The sequence below is a fragment of the Pipra filicauda genome, unplaced genomic scaffold (assembly GCF_003945595.2).
Source record: "Pipra filicauda isolate LSUMZ 115617 unplaced genomic scaffold, ASM394559v2 scaffold495_size435866_pilon, whole genome shotgun sequence".
NCBI lineage: Eukaryota > Metazoa > Chordata > Aves > Passeriformes > Pipridae > Pipra > Pipra filicauda.
In genome coordinates, this window is record NW_024104637.1 from 116,181 (window position 1) to 142,052 (window position 25,872).

Consider the following 25,872-nt stretch of genomic DNA (forward strand, 5'->3'; position numbering starts at 1 on the left):
GCAGGTGCAGGCCTGCAAAGCGATTTTGCCGTTCTGGGCCCCCCCCCCCCGCCTCCCCAAGAGGGTTTGCCTCTCCCCCCTTGTGAAAAAAGGCCGCCGGTGCCTTCCTTTCCCATGAAGAAGAGAAGAAGCTTGAGGATCGCGTGAACACGCTTCAGTTTTCTTATTCTTTTCTATAGATGTGGGGAAAAGAACAGCCGATTGTGTGAAAAACCCAGTGCCTGCAAAAAGGGACATTGGCCATCCAGGCGAAGGTGCGCAAGGGAGAGCACTAATCGCTGAACCAGGAGACAAATACGATTACCAGCTCCGAGCCTTGAGTCAGAAAGTCTCATAGACTTTAAGATGTTAATCCCCAACATAATCCTTCCTTTGGCGTGTAGGAATAGTGCAGCCACAAGAGTTGTTTTGTTATTTATATTGGCGTTTAATAAAACTCAGCCAGTGGTGAATGGGCTGCCCACTCTCCAATGGTAATTAATTCCCTATTTCAGTGACCCAATTGTGCTGGGATAGAGCAGTGGGACAGTCCCACTGCCCCAACCCGCCTTTGTGCAGCTACACGGCTCTCGTGCTTCAACAGCTATGGAAACTCATTCTTTTGATGTCATTCAATGAGTTTTCCTTGGGCATCTTCTAAACTTCAAGGACCCTTTTCTTTCTCGAACGCCTGAAAAGCAGGACTAGCTTGACCACCTCTGTAGAATTTAATGATTTGGTGAAAGGGCCTTTTTTCGGGGGGTTTGTGTAAGGAAAGAGAGAAAGAAAATTTGGCAGGCTGGCTATCAAACAGGGGGGCTATCCAAACTCGGGTGTGCCGAACTCATTCAGCTCCTAATTTATACGTGTCTTAAAAGCCACTTTTCCTTACTCTAAATACTTGGAGGCTTCTGTCAGTCGAGGCATTTCTAGAAGGGATTTGCTAGTGAGCGATAACTCTGTCTTAGAGATGTGAGTAAAGACACAGCAAGTGGTGTTTTAAGAAGGCATTTCCATCCAGAAAAGGGAAAACCACCTGGATGTTTTTGCCCAGAAAAGGGGAAAAATACCAGGCACCTGCAATGGGTTATTGCTATAAAGTGTGTCTGTGGGTTTATGCTTTTTGGCTGTACGGTGAGGTGGCGCAAGGAGTGTGTGAAGTGAACACGTGAAGAACACGGAGTTACCCTGCAGAGCCACCCTGGTCCGGGCAGCCTCTTCTATGTCTTTATACACACTTCCAAAAAAAAAAAAAAAAACCAAACCAAAAAAACCCCCTTCGCAAGTCACAAACAATTCAGGATTCAACTAAGAAAACACAGAGTGAACCATATGGCCGGGGTGGCTCGAGTTGGCTGCATTTTCTCTCAGACAAAGAAGGGATTGAGAGTTGAAGGAAAGGAGAAAAAAACCCAACTTTCCGGCTGATGAAGCTGTTGTCTGGAGGCAATGATCCCAAATCTCAAGGCTTTATTCCAGGCTCCGACTGAGACGTGATATGTCATATGATTAGCATCTTTCATATTTACAAGAGTAGTGCGGGCTGCCAGTCTTTAGAGAAAGGCGAGAGAAAGAAGGGGCATATGCTGAAATGGATTTAGCATTTGAAAGAGAGAAAAGAGAGCGGATAAATACACTTAAACGAGGATTTAGTTTTACTCCCGTTGAGTTCTAATGGCTTGTTGATTGAGATTTTAGGGAGCTGGGACAGAGGTGTCAGGAGTAATTTAAAGGCGCTATTCAACCCTGCCCCGCGCGGAAGGACCCGCCGCTCCCCCTCAGGGAGGAGCGGTTCTGCGGCCGCAGTGGCGGGCTGACTCCAAGCGGGGCGGATCACCGCGGCGGCCGCCGCCGCTCCCTCCGCCGGGCGGGCGGGTGGCACCACCTGGCGGCGGCGGGAAAGTGAGGGGGGCAAAGTTATCTGGGATCGGGAAAACGGGGGGAAAATAGGGAATTCTCGGTGTGTTTGGCACCTGTCAGCCCGGACAGCACCTGCTGCTACAGGAGGGTGCTCGCTGCCCCGTCCAACCTGGCCTTGGGCACTGCCAGGGATGGGGCAGCCACAGCTTCTCTGGGCAACCTGTGCCAGGGCCTCCCCACCCTCACAGGGAAGGATTTCTTCCCAGTATCCCATCTAAACCCTCCCTCTGTCATTCGAAGCCGTTCTCCCCTCTCCTGGCAACCCATGCCCTTGTGCAAGTCTCTTTCCAGCACTCCAGAGCTTGGAAAGGGGGCCTTTTGATTGTTTTAACCAAGCTCCTTCCTGGATGTGACGTATCTGTAAATACGCAAGATAACAGAATGGTTCTAAAATATAATTCCGTTATTCTTCAGACTAAACAACACAACACTAATACTATTAGATACTTTGTGAGCATAAAAGGATTTCACTTCTCAAGCAGATAAAGTCACTTTATTCAGTTTTAGTCATGTAAACACAGGGTCAAACAGAAGCATCAGTACGTGAGATACAAACAAACGTGCCACATTAAATAAATATTAAATTAGCAATTTTATAGACAAACAATATTAATAAAACAGGCACACATTTTATTTTTCCTTCTTCTTACTCTGCTCCTCTTCCTTCCGTTCCTCCAAGTAGCACTTCAGAATGTCGTTTAGCTGCTGCTCGCACTGGCTTGCATTTTGTAATCCATCTTCCCGCCCTAAAATCAGCAATAAACAGGATAATTACATCTCTCTTTACAGCATCCATCATGGAACCAGCCCCCGGCAGTGCTGACATCGATTTGCCCCAGAGTTATCGACTGGCTGTGACATCTCTGCCTGGAAAGTGGTTCTTCAGAGCTCGGCCACTACCAAGATGCTTTCTTTGATGTCAGCCAAGTAGGTAAAGTCCCCTTACTGGATTAAAAACGTACTCTTTGAGTATAAAAACAGCTTGCAGGTAAAGCTGCAAATGTGCAACGTGCATTTTCCTGTGATATATTAGGTTTTATATGCAATAAATATTTAAAATTACATTTTATATGCAATAAATGTACTGGTTTATAGCTGTGCATACCATATACTTTATATATTATTATGTAGTATATATACACACACTATAAAGTTTAATTAAAGAAGCTGAGCTGCACAGTTTCAGAAACCCCGGAAAAGAAAATATTACCTTTGCAGTGGTGAATTACTCTTCCCCACAGCTTGTTCCTGCTTAAACAGGCCAGGTTTCCCACAATCAGCAAGTGCCTCTTTGCCCTCGTTAGTGCGACGTTCATCCTCTTCTCCGAGTCTATGAACCCAAACTGTCTGGTCCTGACACAGGACAAGACAATGACTTCCTTCTCAGCACCTTGGAAAGCATCTACAGTGGACACCTGGACAGGTTTCACTTCAAAAGCTTCGGAGTGAACCCCACTGAGCAAACTCTGAATCTGTGGGCAAAAGAAACAGGGAAGGTTTGGCTACTCAGAGTCAACCACTTGCCTTGACAAAACACCCAACAAATCTGAGCCCACACAAGATGTGAGCTAGGAAACTAGACAGTGCAATGTGGAGGGAAAATTGAAAATATGTATTTTTTAATCATTCTTTGAATTAAAATAGCTTTATTAATTTTAGAGGCAAAAAATGGGTATTTTTTTAATGCAAAAGAGCAATTGTGGCAAACTACCCGTTTCTCACTTCTAGTTGACTCTTCTTAGTTGAAATGAAACCTGTGTTTAAAACAAAAAATACATTTAAGGAAGTGCTTTATTGATGATCCACTACACCTTATACATCTGTGATTTATAAAGAGTAATCACACCAATAGCAGCTCCTTCTATTCCACTGGCAATCAGAGACTGGATGAGCTTGACTGCAAAGTGAGCCTCTGCCGTGTTGGAAAAGCTGTTGTCTCTTTCCATCTGGAAAAGAGGGAAGAAGATTACCAAATGAGCTCTCACAAAGCAGAATGCAAAAAGGAATGGAGGAAAAACTACGGTATTGACTTTATTTATGTAAGAAATACGTGTAAGAAATGTTCCAAGAACTTACCTGCTCCGTGCCATTCACACTGTAAAAGCACAGCGTTGGAAGCCAGTCCAGTAAAGGAGTTCTGTCCTCCTCGGAAATGCCATCCCTGAGGTTCCCTCCGTAGAACAGCTCGTTGGCGATGGCACTGAGGGCAGGGTGACAGCGGTACTGTGTCCGGAGGAGTATTGCTTGATGTCCCTAAAAAAAAATGAGGATAAAGGGTGACTAGGAAGTGTTCAAGGCCGGGTTGGGTAGTGGGTGGTGGTAGGTGTGTCCCTGCCCACGTCAGGGAGTTGAATTAGGTGACCTTCAAGGTCCCTTCAACCCAAACCTTTCAATTTGCAAGGCTGAAACTCTGATCCTCTGACATCTAAACCAGAGTTTTCCTGGTGACTTCAGAGGACCTATGTTTCCACCCTCCACCTTTTCCAGAGGTGTGGTTGGCAGGACCTACCATTAAGCAGAGCCGGTCAAAGAGGGTCTGCTCCAATCCCTGCTCATGGACACTCTCAGACCCTTGAATAGTTGGTGGTAATTGCTTGGGGTCTCCAACAAGGACGAGCTTTTCACACTGAAACCTGAATGGGAATGTGAAAAACCCATGAAAAAAAGGTCTAAAACTGAGGCTGAACTGCTCATAACCAAAGTGTGTGTGCTGTGTTTATACATCCCACTGCTTTCCATCCGCCTCCCTGCTCCATCTTCCCACGGTTTAATAACACCTAAGGCCAGGTCTCCATTTTAAATTACTCTTCTTGCCCTCTAAGGCGAGACCTCGGGGTTCATGTGCTTAAAAAGATGTGGGGTTTGGCACTTGCAGGGGGTTGTGCCACTGCTAAGCAAGTTATTTCCCTGCTGGAGCACCAAAGGAAGGCTGTACCTGGCGATGGGAAGGAGAGAAGCAGGTTCGGTCATCTGACTGCACTCATCCAGCATCACCACGGGAAACCTGAGAGCGTTCAGGCAGGGGAAGGGGCAGGCAGCACAGGTCACTCCAACCACTTTTACCTTTTAGAAGTGGGGGGAAAATGGGGAGACAAAAAGTTAGGATCATTTAATAGTTCATCTCCGTGCAGTACGCAACTATAGCAGTAGAATTGCTACGGGCTATCTCACGTCACTGGTTCTCAACAAACTGCTCAGATCTGCTTTGTTACAATTGCTTTACAACAAGCTGTGACTTTCTGAGTCTAGGACTGAGGAGAAATGACTGGAAAGACCAGAAACTAAGGATATTTTCCTACAGGGAGTAGTAATCTTTAAAGGTAATACTTTGATGAAAAGTTGCTTAAAATATATTTGAAGTGTCCTTGGCGGTTGATACACAGCTCCAGGATAGATTTAGCTCAGTCTTTATCTTTTCACCTTTATGACTATATAAATTTTAGTTTCAAGGTGACAGTGCAGACGAGATGTAGTGAGAAATTTTTCTCTGCCCACCTTGAAAACTAAGTTGGCAGTATTAAATCAGATGGCAGTCGAGTTCAAAAAGGGTTTCTGTCTTACATCATTAAAAAAGAACTGCAAGTTCAATTCAGAGAAGTCTTACACGGGTAAGACACTAAGCTGTACCCGTGGATTCAAACCTAACACTCACTTTATTTTTCAAAATTAGGAGCCTGGCAGGTATGAGAGGGAATTCCCAGTTTCCATACAGTGGGTTTTGTGGATAGGACACGATGAATCCCCACTTTCTTATCCCATCTCTTTGACTGTACCTGTTGCAGGATGGTTTTATTGGTCCCCAGTTTGTGCTGCTCAATGCTCTTCCTGACATATATTTTTTCAGCTGGAGTCAAATCTTCTTTCATGAGAGCAAGCAGCTCTTTCAGCTGCTCATTTTCATTTCCTGAGCCTGCATGTAAACTTCAAAAAAGATTTTGTAACGTGCATTGCAGTGACTGAAAATAACAGTGCTTGGGAAAATGTACAAAAATAATCATACTTTATACATAACAGTGCTTTAAAACAACATATTAACTTGTCCCAAATTGCTTCAGATCCCATAAAAAGTTTCTTACCTGTGGGGAAGAATTGCTTTGGTGATCTTCCTAATACTTCCCACTCTGATAAAATCCTCAAATCCAAGATCGAGCAGGCTTCAGAGAAAAAGAGAAGGCAGATGTTACAGAAATGGAAGAAGAAACTTTGAAAGCTTTAAAAGTGGTTTTAAAAGGCACATCAGAACACCGAAGAACACAAACTCCTGCGATTAACCAGCTGAAGTAACTCAGGCCACAGTCTTTTAATACCAACACACTGACCTTTACCAATGTAAGTGCATTGTTATTTCTGGAAGAAGAGGCTGTAAAAGCCTCAGTGACCCACCCCAGCAGTATCCTGTCCACGGCAACGTTGGTGGAAGAAGCAATGAGAAGTTTCCACGGAGTTGGCCTTGGACCCTCCGTGGCTTCGCTGCTTTCGAAGAGCTGTACGAGGAACAAGATCACCACAGACAGCAGGTAGCTCTTGCCAGCTCCAAAAACACCTGGCATTTTGGAAGAAAAAAGCCAAAGTTACAAGTGAAATAGAAGGAAATATAAACCAGCAAGGAATAGTGTGTAATAGAAAAAAAATTACAATTACGCAAAGCTGATACGTGACAAGAAGTGGGTTTAATTTGAAAAGAAAGAAGCACTCTGATTTTGTGTACAGATCTTTCTAGGGAAAAACTCAACACTTCTGTGAAATCCTCCAAAAGGCAGAATGCAAATTCAAGGATGAGGAGCTCTGTGCTGACAGAAGAGATGTCTAATGTCACGGTCATTATCAGAGGGGCCTCATCCAGAAATTAATTTTCAGGAAGTGCCTGAAGTAGGTGAGGGGACAGCAGCATTATAAGAGGATACTCCATACACAGGCAGTTTATTCAAGCTCATCTTTTGGGCTACGTTTCAAATAAGTCAACGCTGAATTTGCCTTTAAGTCTGCCTGAAATTGTAAATATATGATGAAGGAAACAAATCTACCGTTTCATCTCTGGGATATTTCCCTAACCCTGGCATTGCATATTAATCAGACATGTGCTGCATACCACGTATGATTGTGATGGGGAAGCTCTGATGTTCCTCCTCTGGGCTGATATTCCCACACGAGGTCATCATCCGAGCGATGTGGATCAGCGACGTCGCCTGGTCCGGGTTCAGGGAGAACCTTTGGATCATCTCTTTAGCCAGTCCCATGGCTACCTCAGAGCTGACAGGGCCAGCCCTCATGGAGCTTTTCAGGCTCATGGCAGGAGGAATAAATTTTCTTTTGTTGACTCTTCTAGGAGCATTTTCAGACTGACGATTCCTGAGGGCAAAAAATGGTCAAAAGTTGTGATACAACATAATTTGTGTCTCTTGGTTCTGATATTCTCAGTGACCCAACACTGAACTGCTGAGGTTTTATGACCTGCCCACAGTATCACTGAACAGGAACTTACATGTTTAGTAGGTGTGGGATTAGTGGTAATGTGGAGGGATTGAAGTGCTCCTCCATATTCCTTAAGGATGCCAGCTCCCCACTGGCATTACAAACCAGGAGGGCGTGAACACACACTGAAAAAGGCCACAGAAAAATAAAAGTAGGAAGAAATTAAGTGAGCCAAGATTTCACATCATTATAAAGTACCAAAAGGGTAATTAGCCAACTTCATCTCTTTCATTTACAAACCAAACCAAAACAACCCCCAAACTTTGGCTCAGTTCAACAGCAAAACCAAGGAACTTTTGCAAAATCACAGATTTAATACATGGCTTTTTACATAAATATATATTTTCTGTAGTGAGTTGTTTGGGATTGTATTTTCTTTCTCAGGGACAGTACCAACATATCCCTGTTATTTACACTATAACAGGCAACTTGCATTCTGTATTGTATTATTTTCTACATTATTTATATTATCCTCATTTCTTCCTCCCTCACTTAGAATTTACCAGCTACTCTGCAGGTTTAATTGCATTAAATGCTGTATTCAAATTACATATTCAGAGATACAAGTGAAAAAAATAGTGTGAATTAAACCATGTCTGAGATTTGGGAAATTCTAATCTCTTCCTTCGTTGCTGGCTGGATTTCTTCGTAGTTGTTCCCCACAATTCTGAATTATTTGGTGTAGAACTCACTGTTTGATCTCCAGTTTGAGGGACTGTAGCCTTTCAATGGGAGCAGTTCTATTTCACTGTTGGAGGACGGTCCAAAGAAAGCACTGCTTGCAATGAAAGTATCAATGGGATCAAAGTTCAGAGTCTTTGAAACCACCCAAATATCATCTGCCAAAAAAAATACAGAGTTCTCATAAGCTGCTCCTACTGCCACCTCTGAAATCAGATGCTTGGGATGTGCTTACCTTTGCTGTAGAGAGAAGAATGCTCCTTTTTGCTTAATTTGAGGTATAATTTGGGTTTGGAATCACCATCTAAGCTGGCAGGTGTATTCATAAATTTCTTGAACTTACTGTACCTCTGGGTTTGAATTTCAAAGGCTTTCCTGCGAAATTGTAATTTTAAGGAAAAGCATGTGTAAACTTATTGGCACATGTTGGATTCAGCACCAAAAATAAGAAAGCTCCACAGACTGGACCAAATCATACAGATTGTGGTGCTTGTTCATCATCTTGCACTAACAAGTTTTAAATACATTCCTCTTGCAAAATTCTCTCACGTTCAGCCATAACGACATTGTTTGCTCTACAGTTAAGCAGCACAGAATAGCCCTTGATACAACTTCTGCTGTTAAAATTACAGTCTTGCAGAGAAAAAAATCAAAATCTCTCAGTAAAGATTAAATGAACAAGAATTCAAATGCAGCAACTGTAAGGGATTTCATTAATCAGGTGGCTGGTAAGCAGGGCTAAAAAGAAATGCCATTGCTATCAATATTATTCCTTCTCTGATTTGGCTCTTACATGTCTTTACAGAACTGTAGCCTCTTTAAACAGAGTGAAAATGTCTCTTAAATGCTGCTGGAATCCTGAGCTGCTGCAATATTTATAAACCCCGAATTCACACGGCACTGGAGAAAAGAGGGTTTCAGGAATACCTCACCAAAAGCTGGCATTCCTCATAGAGGGCAATCTTTTGGCTTCTGAGGTATGTCCCAATGCTTTTGATGTCGTGGAGCACCGCACTGGGTCTGGATTTTGCCTGTGTGGGGTTCACGTCTTCTATCCACTTGAAAAACGAGCACTGCTCAGCTTTCGGGGCGTCACAGGCATAGAACAAACGACCCTGGAAAGGAGAGGGGGGGGAAAAAAACAGAGCATGAGCACTAAAACAAGCGAGAAAAAAAAGGAAAAAAAAGGACCAGCACTTTCACCCCAAAACTGTAAAAATACAGGGAATAAACAGCACCTTGTTATGACCTTCTTTTTTAACCATAACCAGCTTAGCAGGGTGCATGTGGTTGCAGAGTGGAGCACAGCTTCCCTGGCTTTGCCCATCTTTCACTGATGTGTAAAATGATATGTCCACTTTGGAGAGAGCGTTGTGCAATCTTTGGGACAGCTCAAACAGCATTATGTTCAGTTGCTCTTGAGAGAGAAAGCAGAAAATAAAGGGATTATTAGCAGAGCCTTAAAAACGCTTACGCAGGCACACAACGCTCAAGCAAATATATTTTCATTTGAAGATTTCCATCCTAAATCAAAATATTTAATCTGAGTCCTACGAGAAACCACATGACCTGCAAAATCCATGTATTGCAGGGGAAAAAAAAAAGCTTCGGAATCTAAATACTGGAAAACAGGCACAAGGTTACATAGCTGAACAGAAGTGTGCTGCTCTTTTGGTTTGTCTTTGCAATTTTGGGCATAGATTGAATATATTTCAGTACATATAAAAAAAATCAAATGCAGCCAGTTCTAATGGGTGATGTTGAGGATTTCTGTCCCTCTTATCCTGCTTGGTGAAGCTTCAGGAATACCCTGTTTAAGAACGACAGCCTTGTACACAACACGGTGTCAGACTTACCTGTCAGAGCAGCTTTAAAAATCTGCTTGTAGTGGAGATGAGACCGAAACACAGCTGGGATGGAGATCTTTCTTTTAGGGAGGTGAGCATGTTTCACTTTGTCCACGTTAGGAAAAGACAACTCAGAAATTGTTACGTCCTAAAAAGACCCAGAAAAGGAAACCATTAAAACTTGCAAGACCCTGAAGGAGAAAAATAACTTATCCCTAAAGCTTGGGCTGCCTAATTTAGGATCACTGCATTTATAGTAATACTTCCAAAGGCTGTAAATTATGTAAGTTATGTCACTGAAAATTATGTTTTTCAGTGCTAGGGGAAGGAGCACACAACCCCCATTAATCAGATGAAAATATAGCAAAGGCAGAACAAGGCTAGGGAAGGCAGAACCACATCTCTCTCTCTCTCTCTCTCTCTAAATATATATACACACACACATACATATATATGTATATGTGGTATCAGTGCTTATTCAATGCCATTAACTTACTTTTCCACAGTTAAAACTGAAAAAATGTGTAGTATTTTAAAATCAGCGACTACACCTTGAAGCAAGTTCTTCGAAACAATGTTGACTTTCAAATTTAGAAAAACCCTTCTTGAAAACACATTCTTACCCATTACAGGTGACCAAACAGCCCAACAGCTTTTATTTCATCTTCCTGCCATCAACATTCCGATTACAAACCTAAATCTGGCACTGTGGGTGCCCAGGAATTACCTTTACAAAGGTCATTGTAAAGGTAAAAGTCGAGCAGCTGCTGTTCTGCAGCTGAGACTCTTTTGTTTTGCTACAGAGGTAGAAACATTTCACCCCGTTGCACTGATAATATCTTGCAGGAAATCAAAGAAATGCAGTTCCTTTGGCTGGAAAAATGTGTTTCTGCCACTTAGACCTGTATTTGCTTGAAGAGTTACACACCTGGCCCTCTCCTGTTCCGGCGTGGCAGCTCAGGTGACTCAACACCTTTTGTGTTGCCGCAGCCAAAGGTGTCCCACTTAAGTGCAGGGAAAGTAACTTCCCTTCGGAAATCCAATCCGGGGGGGGGTTGCTGCTGGCACAGCATTCCCCAGGGGAGCTCTTGGATGTCAGCAGAGGGGCAGCACCGGGAGCGCTTTGATTCCCAGCTCTGCTCTCCCCCGTGTCACCCCGCAGCATTCCAAGGATGCTCTGGGCACAGATGTCCTCAGTCTCTTCCCTGTCAGGGATCAAGTCACTCTGAGCACTGTTTTGATACTTCAGCCACTTGCTTTGTCTGTGTCGGGAAGTCACGTCAGGGAGCAGGGGTTGGACAGATTCCCTTTGTCCGTCTTCCGCGTACTCCCCAAACACAGAGGTCTCATAATTCCTGTCCTGGGAGCCGGGAGCGCTCCTAGGAAATTCCATTGGCTCGCTGCATGAATTGCCTCCTGGAGAGCCCAAGGATTGCTGGAGCTCCTCGCTGTCAGTGGGATAAACCACGGCAGGAATCTCCTGGGTGGCAGGAAGGGTGACAAACGGAGTCCGGGTTTTAACGGTGCCTTTGGATCTCGGGAGGCTGCATTCCTCTGGATAGCTGGATTTCTCCCCTGCTGTAGGGCAAAGACATCTTACAAATACAACTTGTAGCACTTAGGGACGGCACTTCAGATGTGCAGAAAAGAATTTTAAGTTCTTCCTTTCACATCCTGTCTTTTAACTGGGAAGCTCCCTGGATCGTGCCTGGGCAGTACCACACTAAAATTTCCATACACCATGATTGATTTTTTGGTGTGATTCTTTTAATTAAATTTTAATTCTTTTACATCCCCATATTCAGAAAACATTCTATAGCCACTCTACTTGTATAAAAGACAATTATTTAAACGTGGTTGTGTTTTGGAGGCCATTAATCTGATAGTTTTGGTAGGTCACTGGCAGATGCCAACTGGAAAACACCCAGCTTAACACTTGCTCCTTTTTCCAGAAAGATCACCCCCAAAACTGTGAATTAATACTAAACAACGTAGATAAGGAAGGTTTTAGTACCAAAAAGCATCCTTTGGACTAAATTCATTATCAACAGCGACGGTCATTGATAGGTGTCAGCTGGAAGTGGGTCAGAGAACAGCTGAATATGGAAGAAAACTAAAAGCAGTTAAATAAAACCATAAATATGACTTAGAAGCTTAGCTTACAGCCTTTATTTCCCCCAATTTAGAAGCTGATTTTTCTTTATAAAACTAAATCACTCCACCGAGGTCTCTTTCAGGAGAATAGAATTGGCAGAGTAATTGTCTGCCATAGCACAACTCGCTGTGCTTCAAAAATCCTCAGAGATTTTCCAGCTAAAATACTGTAAGAGTGCAATTATAAACTGCAGTGTCTTACTGAAAACAAAATCTGGGAGGTCTGGTTCACTTGGTAAGATCCCTTGTATCAGGGGCTCCTGGATGTCTCCAGTAGTTTCCTCATTTCCTGAAGGTGGAGAAATTGTAGAATCCGGATCAAATGAGGAAGTCACCTCTGATGAAATCTACAGGTGAAGAATTAATATGTTAAATGAATGACTGGAAAAAAACCCCTTGATTATAGCTCTTTTATCACTGTTCTCTCTCTCATCATTCTAAACAACTGAAGTGTGTTTCACAGTCGAGATAAAACAGCTTCAAAAATAAGAAACTGCCGCGAACGCACAGGAAATAAAGCCGAAAATATCTAGGAAAGACAGTCAGTGCACACCTTGCCAGGTTCCCAGGAAGTCCACTGTGCTTGTCTCAGAGCAGAATGTGAAGGTGAGCCTGACACTGTCCATGCTGGCACTTCAGGATACACATGGAATGCCAGTGCTAGGAAAAACACAGTGAAGGACAGAAGTCATGCAGGAATTTTGAGGCCAGTTGCTGCCTTTTAACTTTTACTTCCACTTACGAGACTGATTTATTCTTGCCTCTTCAGTCACATCAGACTCCATTTGAAAATTCCCTTCTCTGATAACATCCATATCATCCCCATGAAGACTTCTGGAACCTGGAGACTTTACAAAAAAAAAAAAAAAAAAAAAAAGCATGAGCAAAAACTTGCTAGAAATTCAACTGCTTCTCTTCTGTTTTTCAGAGTGGAACTGATCAGAGAAGAAAAAAAACAAGTTAATGTTTTACCTGTCTGAAGTCAGAATTGCTTGAAAACAGGGGTGACAAAAATGTCTCAGCTGCAAAGTCCACGCTATGTGGGTACTGCTGCCATCCCAGCTGGGAGCAGGGAACTCTCACCATGATCTCACTAGCTGCTGATCCCTTTACTTGGTGCCCTTGGAATGCAACAGGCTACACAATACATTGGAATCATCACTAACTGGAAATAAATATCGCTCTGGAACTATCTACAGTCACTAAAGGTACTCTTCAATACATGCAACAAAAATAATCTGTTGGAAACTAGAAGAGAAACAAAAAAAAAAAAATCTGTTTTTTTTCCTCAAAATTTCAGTTCAAAACTCTCCCTGGAAAATTTCCCACAGACAAATATACTAAAAAATGATGAGAAGCCCATTATGAGACTGGTTAAAATTTTATTAGGACTCACTGTAATAGATTACAAATAGTAAACCATTTCATTGCCATCTAAGGAACACTGCTCATTATGCTTCAGTTCCACAGGAATTGTACCTTTGGTTGCCAGTCACATGTCCCAGGGTCTCTTTGGGCTGCTGCTACTGGTTGAATATATGGCTCTGTCTTCTGTAATAAACTGTCCACAGAGCTGGGCTGCACAGAAAAAGTACCAAAACCTCATCAGCCTAACAATTTAATAACCATTTCAAGTGAAAATACAAGCTAAGGAATCTCTTGTGTTTATACAAAAGAAGCATTTTAATGACAGCCTTTTTATTTGGAAGCCAGGGCAATGCAGGACAGGATAAAGGACTTATGCTTGCCTAAAATCTTTAAGCTTTGGATGGACTGAAAGAAAAAGGCTATTACTGTGTGAAGTATCAAACACAAACAGATTTCCCAATATATTTCAACCCAAGTGCTAAAATTCCTAGGAATTGACTGGTAGGGAAGGAGAAGTACCAGACATATTAATGTGATATTGAACATAACTAAATATTACCATTTGCATTAAGTTTCTTGTCATACAAGAGGCCTCCTGAATATTTATTGGCAAGAGGGTCTGCCAGAGGACTTCCTCTGTTTATTACCAGCTTCATAATCAATACCAAGAATTTTATTCCCGGTAGAAAATGAATTTATCTTGTACAGATAAATATATGGAGTCAAAAGTGGGTTACCATAAGGCCAGAAGAATCAAAGTATGAACAGGAAGGTGCCTGTAAACTTTCTGAGTAAGGCATTTCTGTAAACTCTTTTATAGCTACAAGAGATGGAAAAGCATAATGAGTTACAGATAAAAGTTGGGGTTTTTAATGTGAAAACATCTGAGTATTCACTGGGCTTACAAACCCAACCCATGCAATGAATTGCAGTTAGGATTTAACTGAACTAAAGACACAGAGCTCACAATGTTGCTTTAGACACTAAAAACTGCATGAGGGAACCTATAAAACACATCACTCAAAAAAGAAGATTTCTGAACATGAATTGTCCAAGAGAGACAAGAGTACAGAGGTCAAACAGATACAGACACGCAGAATTCACTTTAAAACAGAAGCTGACCTAACCTTCATCTTTCCCAAGGGGTTCAAATGTCTCCTGGGAAGTCTCTGTCTCACAGAACACGCTGTTATTTTCCTCCATCTTTTGCAAGCTTTCTAAAGCTGTGCTGTGTTGAGTCAGAGCCCTCAGCAGAGCAATATCATTCACCAGAGCAGGGAGACCTGAGGAGTTTTCAGCCACTCCTCTTTCACCTCTGCAGGCTGCAGGAGGGGTGTTTATGCTCTCTGAGTTTTCAAACTCTGTTTCCTCTGGAGATGAGTGGCCTGTTCCTACAGGATGCACAGAACTTGTGGAAAGGAGAGCATCTTCCTTATGTGACGTGCCAAATACCTGCTGCTGGTCTCCTGCAATATATTGGAATGAGCCACTGCCAAGAGCTGATTTTGGTGACAAAGCCAGCAAAGGACTGCCTGGTTTAATGCCATCACTCCTACTCCCCCAGAAGTGTTCTGAGCCAGCCTCTGGGGATTCCCTGCAGCCAAGCTGTGTGACACCTTCTTCGTCCGTGGCAGAAGGGATTCTGCTGGGAGAAATACCTGAAACACTTCCAGTTGCCTCAAACAGGCTGGTTTCAGGGTGACATTCCTTAACATCTGTGTCCCCAGGCACAGGATCAGAGGGCTGGTTTCTCATCCGTGGCGTGCCATTAATGGTGAGTGCTGCACAGCCAGCGTGATCCTCTTTATTGCTTGGGGCTTCAAGACTTAATTGACTTGCATTCACCTCTTTTATGTTGTGTCCACCACCCAAAAGTTCCACTTCAGTTCTGCTCTGGCTTGCAGGGTCTTCTGCAACCCTCCTGGTGTCTCTGACATTGGCTTCACAAAGCTCAGACAAAACACCCCCAGTGCAGTCACTTCCCTCATTCTCTCTGTCAAATGTTGAACATGTGGCTTCATTTTTGCTGTGTGTCACTCCTTCACAGCGGGAATGAGGTCTCAACACAGCATTTGGAGCTACATCCCCTCCCTCAGAGCAACCTGGGCTCTCTGAAAGCGTGTCTCCCTCAGTGGGCTTCTTCACATCTCTTTCACACACTTCTTCACTGTCTGTGTCATTAAAATCAAAAGACTCCAGTAGATTAAAGTTAACCTCCATCAGTTCTTCATCTGGACTACACCCTTTGCCATGCAAACTTAACTCCTCCTTTACAATTCCAGCTTCAGTCAGTGTTAGATCCTCGGAGAGCTCCAGGTCACTGGGCACTCCCTCTGAATTTTGTCTTGGCTGAAGCTCACTCTGCATCTTCACAGATGAATTCTCCCTAAGATCCTTAGTCCCTGACTGCTCTCTGTATCCAAAAGAATTGTTTTCAAAGGTGACTGGACTTGCTGAAGGTGAAATGTCACCTGAGGATGGGACAAACTGGCTGTCACTCATTCCACTTATGGTGGACTCAGGTAGGAAGCAACCATTTGTGTTGCAGGGATCCTGCAAATCTTGACTTAAATTATTTACCTTTTTGTCGTGTCTCTGTCCCGTGGCTTCTTCACCATAAGGCTGTTCAGATGAATTCAGAGGCATTTCAGCATTCCAGTCCTTCTTATCATTTCCAGTTCCCTTCCCAAAAGGCAGGTGCTGAGTGTTTGGAACGATTCCTTTGGCAGGATCACCCGGAAAAGCAGGCAGGGCCGTGCTTTTTTGGTCACGTAAATCTGCATTTTTTGATGCCTGAAACCTGGAGAGACTTTCTGTAAGTGCAGCTGTTTGTTCTCCCTGTCCTTGTGCCGGTTTGGACTTCAGAAGAGCAATGATCTGTGCCGTGCTCCTGATGTTGTGGGACACTGCCCCGGGGCCAGTTTGCCCAGTAAGGAGAGGAGATTCTGGCTTCACCAGGAACTGAGCAGAGCTTTGCTTCTCTGTCCCCTCACATCTGTCAAGAAATGGAGCTGAAAGCAGCGAGGAGACAGACCCGTGGTCTCTGTCGTTATCCCTACATCCATCTTCCTGGAAGCCTGCGGAGAGATTCGTGTCCGCATCCTCCTTGCGAATCGTGGAAAATAACGGAGAGGTGACATAAAACTGGGACGGAAAAGTCCCCTGGCACTGCTTAGATAAAGGCAACAGTGTTGGTTTTTCTTCCTCTTCCACGGCTGGTATTTTCTTTGCAACTTGGCGTGGCCCTTGGAACCCCTGGGAGAGAAATTTGAAATCAATCCACATTTTGTGATCAAACGTTGAACAAGGGACATAAAAATTGGAAACAAAACCACACCGTAAACTTCCTCTTCAGGCCAACAGGGAGGTGTCTTGGAGGCAGAAGACCGGGTCTGACACCATTTCTATCCACTGCTGGAGTTTCTTCCGCTCTCCTTGGCTGATCTTCCAAAGGTTTTTCACTCGCTTTGGCTGCTTCGACCGCGATCAAATATCGTTCGCTTTCTAAATTATCTCCAGCAGCCACCTAGAAAGGAGGGAGCAGCAGGGTGCACATAACAGTGCCATGTAAGGGAGAACAACACACAGATTTATTTTAAATAAATAGTCTTTTAAGTGCTTAGATGTAAAAAATTCAGATGTTTAGACCCAGTATATCACAGATGCCATATAAAGAAAGAAATATATGTACATAGACTCGAAAGCATCAGCACTTATCTTCAGGTTATGCTTATTTAATATATCCCTGCAATAACACTGCTTTTACCCCAAAGGAATAAAATTCCATAAAACCTTCTGGACAAACAATAAGACTCGTCAAAAAGAAGAAGCTGTTTTCCCTTTTCATTATTTCCACTGTGGCAGAGCTTTATATCCACAACAAGAAAAATGGCCATTTTAGTTACCAACCCAGTGTCTGAAGCTCTGCCTGAAACACGAAGCACAATCAGGCATTCAAATAACAACTCCAAGCAAACTATACCTGAGATTTCATAAAAATGCTCTCCAGGCATTGTCCTTTGTCATCAAACAAGGTGGCCTGCAATGAAAAAACGGGATTTTAAATAACCAGTTATTTCACAGAGCCACTAGACTGGCACTGGCAGTCCAGCAGTACCAGATGGGATTAAATCCAAGAGTATTAAATCTGAGTTTTCACCTGATTCCTGCCAGTTCTAATCCTCAGAACTCCATCTTGCCACGTTTTCGCTTTTTTTGTCTTTTGGTGAGTGTATAATACCTGTTTTAAACGTGCAAAATGTTGGAAAAATAAGGAGATATTTGAATAATACAGCGGCTGCAGTCTTTTAATTTATTCCTAATAATAACAGCACGCTGTGTTAAAAATCACTTACAGTAAATTCTTGAGAGGCCATTGCTTTGTCAAAACAGTCATTTATTTCACAAATATCCACATCTTCACACAGCCTGAGAGGCGGGGAAATGGTCAGAATTCACCAGAGCTGTGAAGGAAACGCGTGGACAAAGAATTACATGTCAGTTCACTTCCGTTTTCCCCTCAAAAGAACTTTTCTTGCAGCAAAAGAAAACCCAAAAATACCCCAGAAGCTGTTACCAGAATAATTTTGTGCCAGGTGTGGAGCTGGCCATGCATGTTCAACTCATGTAAAACAGTAATTATATTTAAAACACAACTGACTGCAGACCAGCCACCCGTGAAGGCAAACCTCTTCATGTACTTAACGTTAGACCGCAATAACACTTAAAATAAAGTTCAAACTAGCCTCTGGATGAGTGAGGAACAGTTTATATGAAGAAAGGGGGAAAGATTCCTGCCGTTTCTTGTGGCTGCCACCTCCACGGTTGCTTAATGAGGTGAAAATCCATGGAAGTGCACATCCCTGGAGGACACGAAGTTACCACCTTTAAAGCCGCTGGATGGATGCGAACCCTTACAGTGAGTGCCGGCGGAATGCCGCGGGAGCAGGGACGTGCAAAACAAACCAACCCACTGCCTCCTTTTCCAGCCCCCCTCGTCCAGCAGCATCCCCTTCAGCGCCAAGGGGGGATTCCATCCCCCGAGGGACCGCGACCGCATCCCCCCACCGGTGACACCGCGATCCTACCCAGCGACCAGGATCAGGACCGGAATCAGGATGAGGACCGGAATCAGGACCAGGATGGGAATCAGGCTCGGGATCGGGACGGGGATGGGGATTAGGAGCGGGACGGGGATCCCGGGGGCAGCCGCCGCCCTCTCGAACTTCCCGCCGCGGCGCCCCGCGTGACGTCACAGCTGCGCGCCGCCCGGCGGGGGAGGAAGTCACGTGTGCGCGGGGCCAGGCGCGCCCCCCGCCGCCCCCGCCGCCGTGCACGCGCGGGCGCCGCCGCGGGGCTTTTCATCCCTTCAAAGGGAGAGAGGGGGGGGGCGGTGGAACTCGGTAGCGCGTCGCGCCGGGACTGACGGGGATAACGGCGGTGGAGGAGCCGCGGACGGGGCGGGCCGAGCCAGTGTCTCCGCGGCGGTGGTGGCGGCGACGGCAGGTCAGTGACTGGGAACGGGGTGCGGGTCTGTGGGTGGTGCCGACGGCAGGTCAGTGACTTGGGAACGGGGTGCGGGTCTGTGGGTGGTGGCGGCGGCAGGGGGCGCTGTCGCCCCCTTCGCGTGTTTCCCGCCGCTCGCGCGCTGCCCCCTCCCCTCGCGCTCCCCTCGCGGCGGGGGCGGTCGGTCCCCTCAGGCGATGGCGGGCGCCCTTTCCCTCAGCGCAGCGCCGCTCCCCGCCTGCCGCCCGCTCCTGACCCCGACCTGCCCTCACCTGCGGCGCCGCCCGCCCCTGGGCATCCCGTATTCCTGGTGTCCCGCTTCTCCCGGCGCCGGTGGCGCCTTCCTTAGGGCTCCTCACTGCCCCTGTCCCCCGGCGTCGCCCCGGAGTGCTGAGGTGGCTTCGCCCTGAGGCGACGCGCAGGTGACTCTTGGAGTCAAGCCTCATGTTGGAGGAGAGTGTGAGAAATAGAAACCCAGTCGGGCAATTTCCAATCAGAATTTTATTATATGATAAAAGCAAATTCAGCGCTGGGTGATCAGGGAAGGGGTTCAACAACTCCCAACGCCTGTCACACCCAAAGAAGACGTTTGTTCTACATTTATTTCCAGCTACTACATGAATATTCATTATACATAAGTATAAACGTTACACATTGTTAGGTACATGAGTATAAACATTACACATTGTTAGGTCAGACATTCTACAGATATTTCTTAACAAGAATGTTATCTATAAGCATCCATAATATATTGTTAAATCAGACTTTCAGCAGATGTTCGCTTGTTATCTATAAAAAATTATAAATTTTAAGAAAGGTGCTATTAGCTAGCTAACTAAACAAAATTCTCTCATTATAAATCCTACACAAGGTAAAAGGGAGGTAACTTGTTTTATCTCTTTATAGGGGCCCAATTAAGTTTTACGACTTGTTTTTCTTTTCTCTCCAGGTCATATTGACCTTACACTGTTTTCTCTTAATTAGCTCGAATCATTTTCTCAGTTTATCACAAGAGGATCCTGTGTTGAGAGGTGGGGGGACATGAGCAATAACGCTTCGGGCTAGTCTGCGCTTGCTTTCTTTAATATTTTATCCATACGAGGCCTGTGAGTAATTATATGAGCAGCACCTGCCGATCCTTTTACTTGGTGCCCTTGGAAAAGCAACAGGCTACACAACACATTGGAATTATCACTGACTGCAGTGCTAAATGTGTGGTGGTCGGACCTGAGGACAAGCACGACTTAGCCAGTTGCTGGGCTGGCCAATATAAGTTAGGGCTAGAAAAACCTGTTTCCCCTTTGTTTGAAGGGTAAAGAAGATGAGGTTCTCCTATAGGTATCCATTGGTTCTGGTAGAATGCAGGTGTAAAAACGGCAGCAGAATGCCTGGCTTTTGTATCCACCTCCATCCCGCTTCCAGCTGCTTATTCCTGCTGCTTCCTTTCTCCATCTCTGCTGCTTGCTCACCTCTTTAATCGGTTGGTTTTACCCAGTGGGGAAGGACATGATTTAGTTTTTAGGTCACAGAATTCACCTGAGTTACCAGAGGGTGAGAACTGTGTAGGGACTAAGGTGAGGGAGCTGGGCTGCCCTTTTGGTGTCATATAGGTGAATCCGCCTATTCCTAACTTGGTGCTGAGGGCGTGTATTTTAATTATAATCACAGAATCATTTAGGTTGGGAAAGACCTCTGAGATCATCAAGTCCAACCTTTCACCAGTCACCACCTTATCAACTAGACCAGAGCACTGAGGACCACGTCCAGTCACTTCCTGAACACAGATAAATCCCCTTTTCCACCTCTTATGGTGGTGGAAGGCAGGACTGACACAGAGGGGTTTGGAAACAGCCTTAACACTCATCCCTGTGAGGTGGAAGCAAAGCCTTTTCTGTTAATGAGCACAGAGGTTTCATTAAATCTGTTTAAATACCTTATACGTAGTTCTAAAATGATGTGTTGGTTTTGTTGCTTAAAATGGAGGGACGAGCAGGAGCTCCATTGTTTTTTAGGTGAAGACATTTGTGCTGGTCCCCATGTATTAATCTCCCGTCCTTTTGCATAGGGAGAAGTTAAAAGGCAGGGTAGAAACTTCGTTGCTGCAGCTCTACCTGTGTCTACATTGCTGTGAAAATATGCCAGGATGTGCCTCTTTTTAAGTAGTTTCAGGTTTGCTGAATACTTGCATTTATTCTGCAGTAAGTGCCCGGAAGGACAAGTGTTGCCACTGACTATATAGAAACACTTTCAGAGTTTATAAAGTATTTTGAATTTTTCATCCCCCAACTTCACTTGCCCCATTTTGCCACTTAAAATGCCCAAAGCAAATAAGCCTTCGCATTAGTGCTTAAAAGAATAAAGTGTATTTTATATCAGCACCCTGCTTCTTACAGACCTTGGAGTACAGTCGAAGTTTACTATGTTTTCTAGGTGTTGATAATGATGGAAGTTGGGTTTGAATACAGGTTAGCACTGACATGTTTAATGCTTGCTTTTTAAAGACCGTAGGTAAGTTTCTGTAAATATATGTGAAGTTGAATTATTTTTGTTTACGTTATCTTTGCTTTCCTGAAGTTCCTTCCCCCCTGCTTAATCGCCCCTCCTTTTCCTTCTTTCACTCTGGGATGTAGAGGCACTGAGGTTTTATTTCAGAGTGAAGTTTTGACGATGCTTTTGCTTTCTTCTGATTTTAATGGCTTATCAGAATAGTGCTGGCAGGGTGAGAGTTGCCAAGTGAAAAATCCAAACTACCACGGACCTTGGCATAAGGTGATTGCCGCGTTAATTACTTCAGTTTATGTACATATTCGGAGCTGGCATTTACTCTTGGCTCTGTGTTTTGAGTATGATTTAATGTTTTAAGTCCCAAAGTCATGTTCTCCAAGCTTCACTTCTAAAGCACCGAGTGAGGGGAAGCCCAGAACGTGGCCTGCAGCTGTTCATCTTTTAACTTCTCTCCTGGGAGGGTATGACTCCAAATGCTTCTCCAAACCAGTCTCTGCTGTAGGTGAGCCACACTCGTGTTGATGTGGTCACTCAATGCTGTTCAGCCACTACAGATCTCCCACAATCATGCTTTACCTTCCTGGGGCACCTCCCTGTAGCCCTCAGCTAAGCAGCCTGCTGGTTATTAATACAAAAAACTTGCTGAAGGGCTTGAGTGGAGCTTGAACTTGCTTAGCTGGGAGTTTTTACCTGGCTTATCTTTCCAAGGTAATTGCTGACCTTTCACTACCTGGAGCTCCCAGCGGGGAGAGGAGCTGATCTCCCGCTGAGGAAGCCTGATTTGCACAATAATTTGGAGACCATTTCCATCTCACCAGCCTGTTGTCCAGGTGGGCTTTTCCTCCCTGATGGCCCTGCTGCCTTGGCACAGAGCTGACAAGTCTTTCATGTGGTGATTGTGACATTAATTACTCGAATTTTTGTGTTAATTTAATTTTCCAAAAGCTGTCTGCTCCTGGCAGCATGGGTTTTTTGGGTTTGTGGGGGGTTTTTGTCTGGTTGTGGGTTTGGTTTTTTTTTTTTTTGCACTTGTGAAATGAGGTACTGAAGTGGTGACTGGCAGTTTTCAGCTGCAGGAATTGAAATGTGAACAAAAAAGTTGAATGAATGCATTAAAGAGGTTTTATATTTTCAAAAGTAAACCTGTACATTAAGTCACTTCCTTCTAGTTAGTCTTGAATTTCTAGGGCCCTGATTCTGAGCTTCTGACATGCTTTGGTTTACCATTAAAATCAGACACTACTGAATTACTGCCCTTGGCAGCTGAGAGAGTGGTTTTGCACTTTTGACATAATAAAGCTAGTTTTTTAAAACAAACCTGACTATTACCAGACCTGCTATAAATACCAACAGTCCCTCCTTTCTAGATTTAGTTTCTGTAGGTTCTCTTTGGCAAGTATCTTGTTTTTCTGCAGAAGATAAACCCAGAATGTGAACTTCTTGAAATAGGACTATTTTAAGGTTTTTGTTGTTGTTTTTTTTTGTTTGTTTTTGTTTTTTTTTTAATATTATCTCTACCTTTCATTTGACAGGATGACAGGAATGGAGACTGAAGCAGCGAGAGACAAAGCCATGGAAGAAGAAAGCACTGAACAGAAAAAGGAGAGGGAGAAGAAGAAGAGGTCAAGGGTTAAACAGGTGCTGGCAGATATAGCCAAGCAAGTGGATTTCTGGTTTGGGGATGTAAATCTCCACAAAGACAGATTTCTCCGAGAACAAATAGAGAAGTCCAGAGATGGGTGTAAGTTTATATTCAGTATATTTCAGTAAACATTTATGTTTATTTTGAGGTGCACATATGCTCCTGAGGGAAGGCAGTAGCTCCATGCTGAAAATCGGCATCAACAGCTCAGGAGTCAGAGCTGGATACTGCATTTTTAAAATTGTTTAGTGTCTCTTTCCCTTTCCTTCAGAATGAGCCATAAGTTAGAGGCATCTGCCAGGTGGAAATGACTGTCTGGGAGACCTGATTTTTCTCCTTGTATAATTTTAAGAATGAACAAACAAAGCTCGTTTTGCTCTTGGAGGTAACTTGTCTGGTGGGGTAGATATGTGCAGAAATTAAAATGTCACTTGGGTGTGTGTTTTCTGTAGAAGTTTGATACATAATTCATTGTGTATCTGCCTGTAGGGCTCCTGGGAGTGTTTCCTTTAGACAGCTTTTCCACGTGGTTGATTTGTGACTTCAGAGCAGAAAATTGAGCTTGGACCTGAAGTTCTTTTCCAATTTCTACAGAAATGAATTTGCACATTAGCTGCAGTGACTGATATGTCTTTGCTTTAAAAATCAGTACAGTGTGTGGTAAATTGCCTCTCAGTATAATGGTTAAATCGTGTGTTATATCAAATGGACTCACAGTGCAGTATGTCTGGGAAAAGTGGTGATACTTTTCCATCAGAACAAAACAAAAAAAAATAGGGTTTTTTAAAAGTGTTTACTTATTTTTGCTAAGGAGTCCCTGTTTAATTTAAATGTAAATCATTAATCCAGTTGTGTTATGTAGGGAATGTACCTTTCTAAGTGCTTGCTATAGTCTTCAATTATATTGACCTTTAAGCCAGTTTGTTTTTAAAAAAAAAACAAACAACAAAACAACTCAAACTTCAGGGAAAGTTTTATTTCTCGTCGAGCCCTTTTTAAAGGATACCCTTAAATAATTAACAACATAATAAATGCATTTTATCCTACATTGTTTAGATACACTAGAGATGGGATGTCTAAATTTTTATTAAGACTAATACTACTTAATTTTCTCTCAAGGTTTTTGCAGCCTGACTCCTTGCAAGCGAAGAGCAGGCAGGGGGCTCTTTGTGTGGGGTTAAACACTCAATTGAGCACTTGAAGGAGAGGCACTGTTTTCAATGCAAATTGTTCTTGTCTTGTAAAACTGCATCAGAAAGGGAGGATTTCTTCCTTTCTCTTCAAAGACAACAGTTACCAGTGGGGAGGTGAAAGAACCAAATTCCTTTGATAAAGGTTAGCACCGAAGAAAATGAAATCTGGGTGTACCTGAAACTTGAATTTTGATGGTGAAAATCGTCTGAGTAGAAGACATTACCCTGATTTCATAATTTACACCTTCTTTCTCTCTTTTTTTTTTCCCTTTAGATGTTGACATATCACTTCTTGTTTCTTTCAACAAGATGAAAAAATTAACTACTGATGGGAAGCTGATCGCTCGGGCAGTTAAAAGCTCCTCTGTTGTGGAGGTATTTGGCTTTTCACATTTTAAACCTTTTAACGTTTCTGTGTTTGCTGGCGCTGGAAAAACAGCGGTGGAGGTGCTGAAGTGGGCAACAATCTCATGGAAAAATGCTTATTTCTCCTTACTTTTAGCTGGACTTGGAAGGAACCAGAATCAGAAGACGCCAACCACTGGGTGAGAGGCCAAAGGATGTGGACAGTCGGACTGTCTATGTGGTAAGGCTGGGCTTGTGTGTCCCTCAGGTGCCTCTTATCAGCTCTTTGATTAAAATAAATTAAATTAAGAGTGCAAAAATATATATAGTCTTGTAAACTGGGCAGGGGCTGCTGCTTGTGCAGCCCTGTTTAAATCAAATTTGAATTCAGTGAATACAGAACTGCAAGTGACTGTGGCAAGGAAGGGGTCGTTTTGGTACATGGATTTCTTAAATCATTTTAAGTGCTGAGCCAAGAGCTGCTTCACGTGCTGGTAAGAAAAGGTACAATTTGATTGAGCTATTGCTCTGTTCACAGGGCTTTTCTTGTAAATGCCATTAGAGGAACACCGGTGGCACCAAGGAACATTTACCAATTACATTAATGTAGTTAAAGCTTTGTAGTAACAACTTAATTAGTTTCATCAGACAGGCTCTGGCTGAGTTTGCAACTTCATCAGGGGTACTTTAAGAAGTACAATCTGTTTATAAGACCTGTTACTGCAAGTGCCTCTGGTTTTGTAACACACAAACATCATTCTTTTAAAGGCATAATATACCTAAACTTTTTTTTTTTTCCTTACAGTTCTCCTAATTAATTTTTTGTTTAAATTCTCCTATTAGCATGCTGTCCTATGGCTACTTTCCTGGAGTGATTCCTTAATTTAACTGAAAACAGCTTGTGCTGATGGGAGAAGTCTGTGTCACTGTGTAATTTCAGATGTGTCAGCTTTATCAGATTGTTGAGCAGCTTCACTGGTAGCTTGGGAAGAGATCTGATGGTTGAACTGTTGCACATGAAAATCTTGGGCCGTTTTTTAAATAGTAAAGCAATTTTTTTCACGTTGAATATATATATAATTTTTTTTTTTAAATATTGATATTGAAGCCAGTGTGGAATTTCCATTTGTCTCTCAAGAAAGCTTTTTATGACCTGTAGCTGGTAAGAGCTGCATTAGTAATTCCTAGCAGGCACCGAGGTTTCTGGGATAGACACACAACAATCATGGCCAAAACACCAGCCCAGCCAGATAAGAAGAAA

The 25,872-nt window shown here is 43.5% G+C and overlaps 3 protein-coding genes across 13 annotated transcripts in view; 2 read left to right on the plus strand and 1 right to left on the minus strand.

Moving 5' to 3' along the window:
• ALPK1 (alpha kinase 1) overlaps nucleotides 1–3,557 on the plus strand; it is a 46,816-nt gene extending 43,259 nt beyond the window's left edge. Inside the window, exons 18-19 of the mRNA XM_039386638.1 lie at nucleotides 2,689–2,830; nucleotides 3,141–3,557. The gene's annotated coding sequence lies outside the window, so the exon portion shown is untranslated. The remainder of the gene's footprint in view (nucleotides 1–2,688; nucleotides 2,831–3,140) is intronic.
• On the minus strand, nucleotides 2,377–18,522 carry ZGRF1 (zinc finger GRF-type containing 1). The gene is made up of 28 exons (XM_039386637.1): nucleotides 18,509–18,522; nucleotides 17,777–17,884; nucleotides 17,581–17,661; nucleotides 17,404–17,460; nucleotides 16,759–16,947; nucleotides 16,002–16,676; nucleotides 13,533–13,631; nucleotides 13,026–13,190; nucleotides 12,796–12,901; nucleotides 12,607–12,713; nucleotides 12,256–12,400; nucleotides 10,828–11,477; nucleotides 9,909–10,047; nucleotides 9,291–9,469; nucleotides 8,980–9,167; nucleotides 8,288–8,427; nucleotides 8,064–8,210; nucleotides 7,382–7,496; nucleotides 6,989–7,248; nucleotides 6,283–6,442; nucleotides 5,976–6,053; nucleotides 5,673–5,820; nucleotides 4,835–4,962; nucleotides 4,409–4,532; nucleotides 3,976–4,152; nucleotides 3,711–3,845; nucleotides 3,110–3,371; nucleotides 2,377–2,645 (listed from the first exon to the last, which is right to left on the minus strand). The coding sequence occupies exons 2-28, from the start codon at nucleotides 17,795–17,797 to the stop codon at nucleotides 2,530–2,532; spliced, it is 4,791 nt and encodes a 1,596-aa protein (XP_039242571.1). The 5' UTR covers nucleotides 17,798–17,884; nucleotides 18,509–18,522; the 3' UTR covers nucleotides 2,377–2,529.
• A 223-nt stretch (nucleotides 18,523–18,745) lies between these two features.
• Nucleotides 18,746–25,872, plus strand: part of LARP7 (La ribonucleoprotein 7, transcriptional regulator) — a 38,671-nt gene continuing 31,544 nt past the window's right edge. For 2 of the 11 annotated variants that reach the window (XR_005565558.1, XR_005565557.1), the window contains exons 1-4: nucleotides 20,648–21,933; nucleotides 22,964–23,172; nucleotides 24,541–24,641; nucleotides 24,769–24,852. Coding sequence is in view for 9 of the 11 variants with exons in the window: in XM_039386630.1 (XP_039242564.1) it covers nucleotides 21,905–21,933; nucleotides 22,964–23,172; nucleotides 24,541–24,641; nucleotides 24,769–24,852 (423 nt within the window). In the remaining 2 variants the exon portion in view is untranslated. Of the gene's footprint in view, nucleotides 18,927–19,147; nucleotides 19,349–20,646; nucleotides 21,934–22,139; nucleotides 22,262–22,958; nucleotides 23,173–24,540; nucleotides 24,642–24,768; nucleotides 24,853–25,872 lie in introns of those variants that run through there. The other 9 variants (XM_027716813.2, XM_039386634.1, XM_039386633.1 and 6 more) reach the window with 9 other exon arrangements.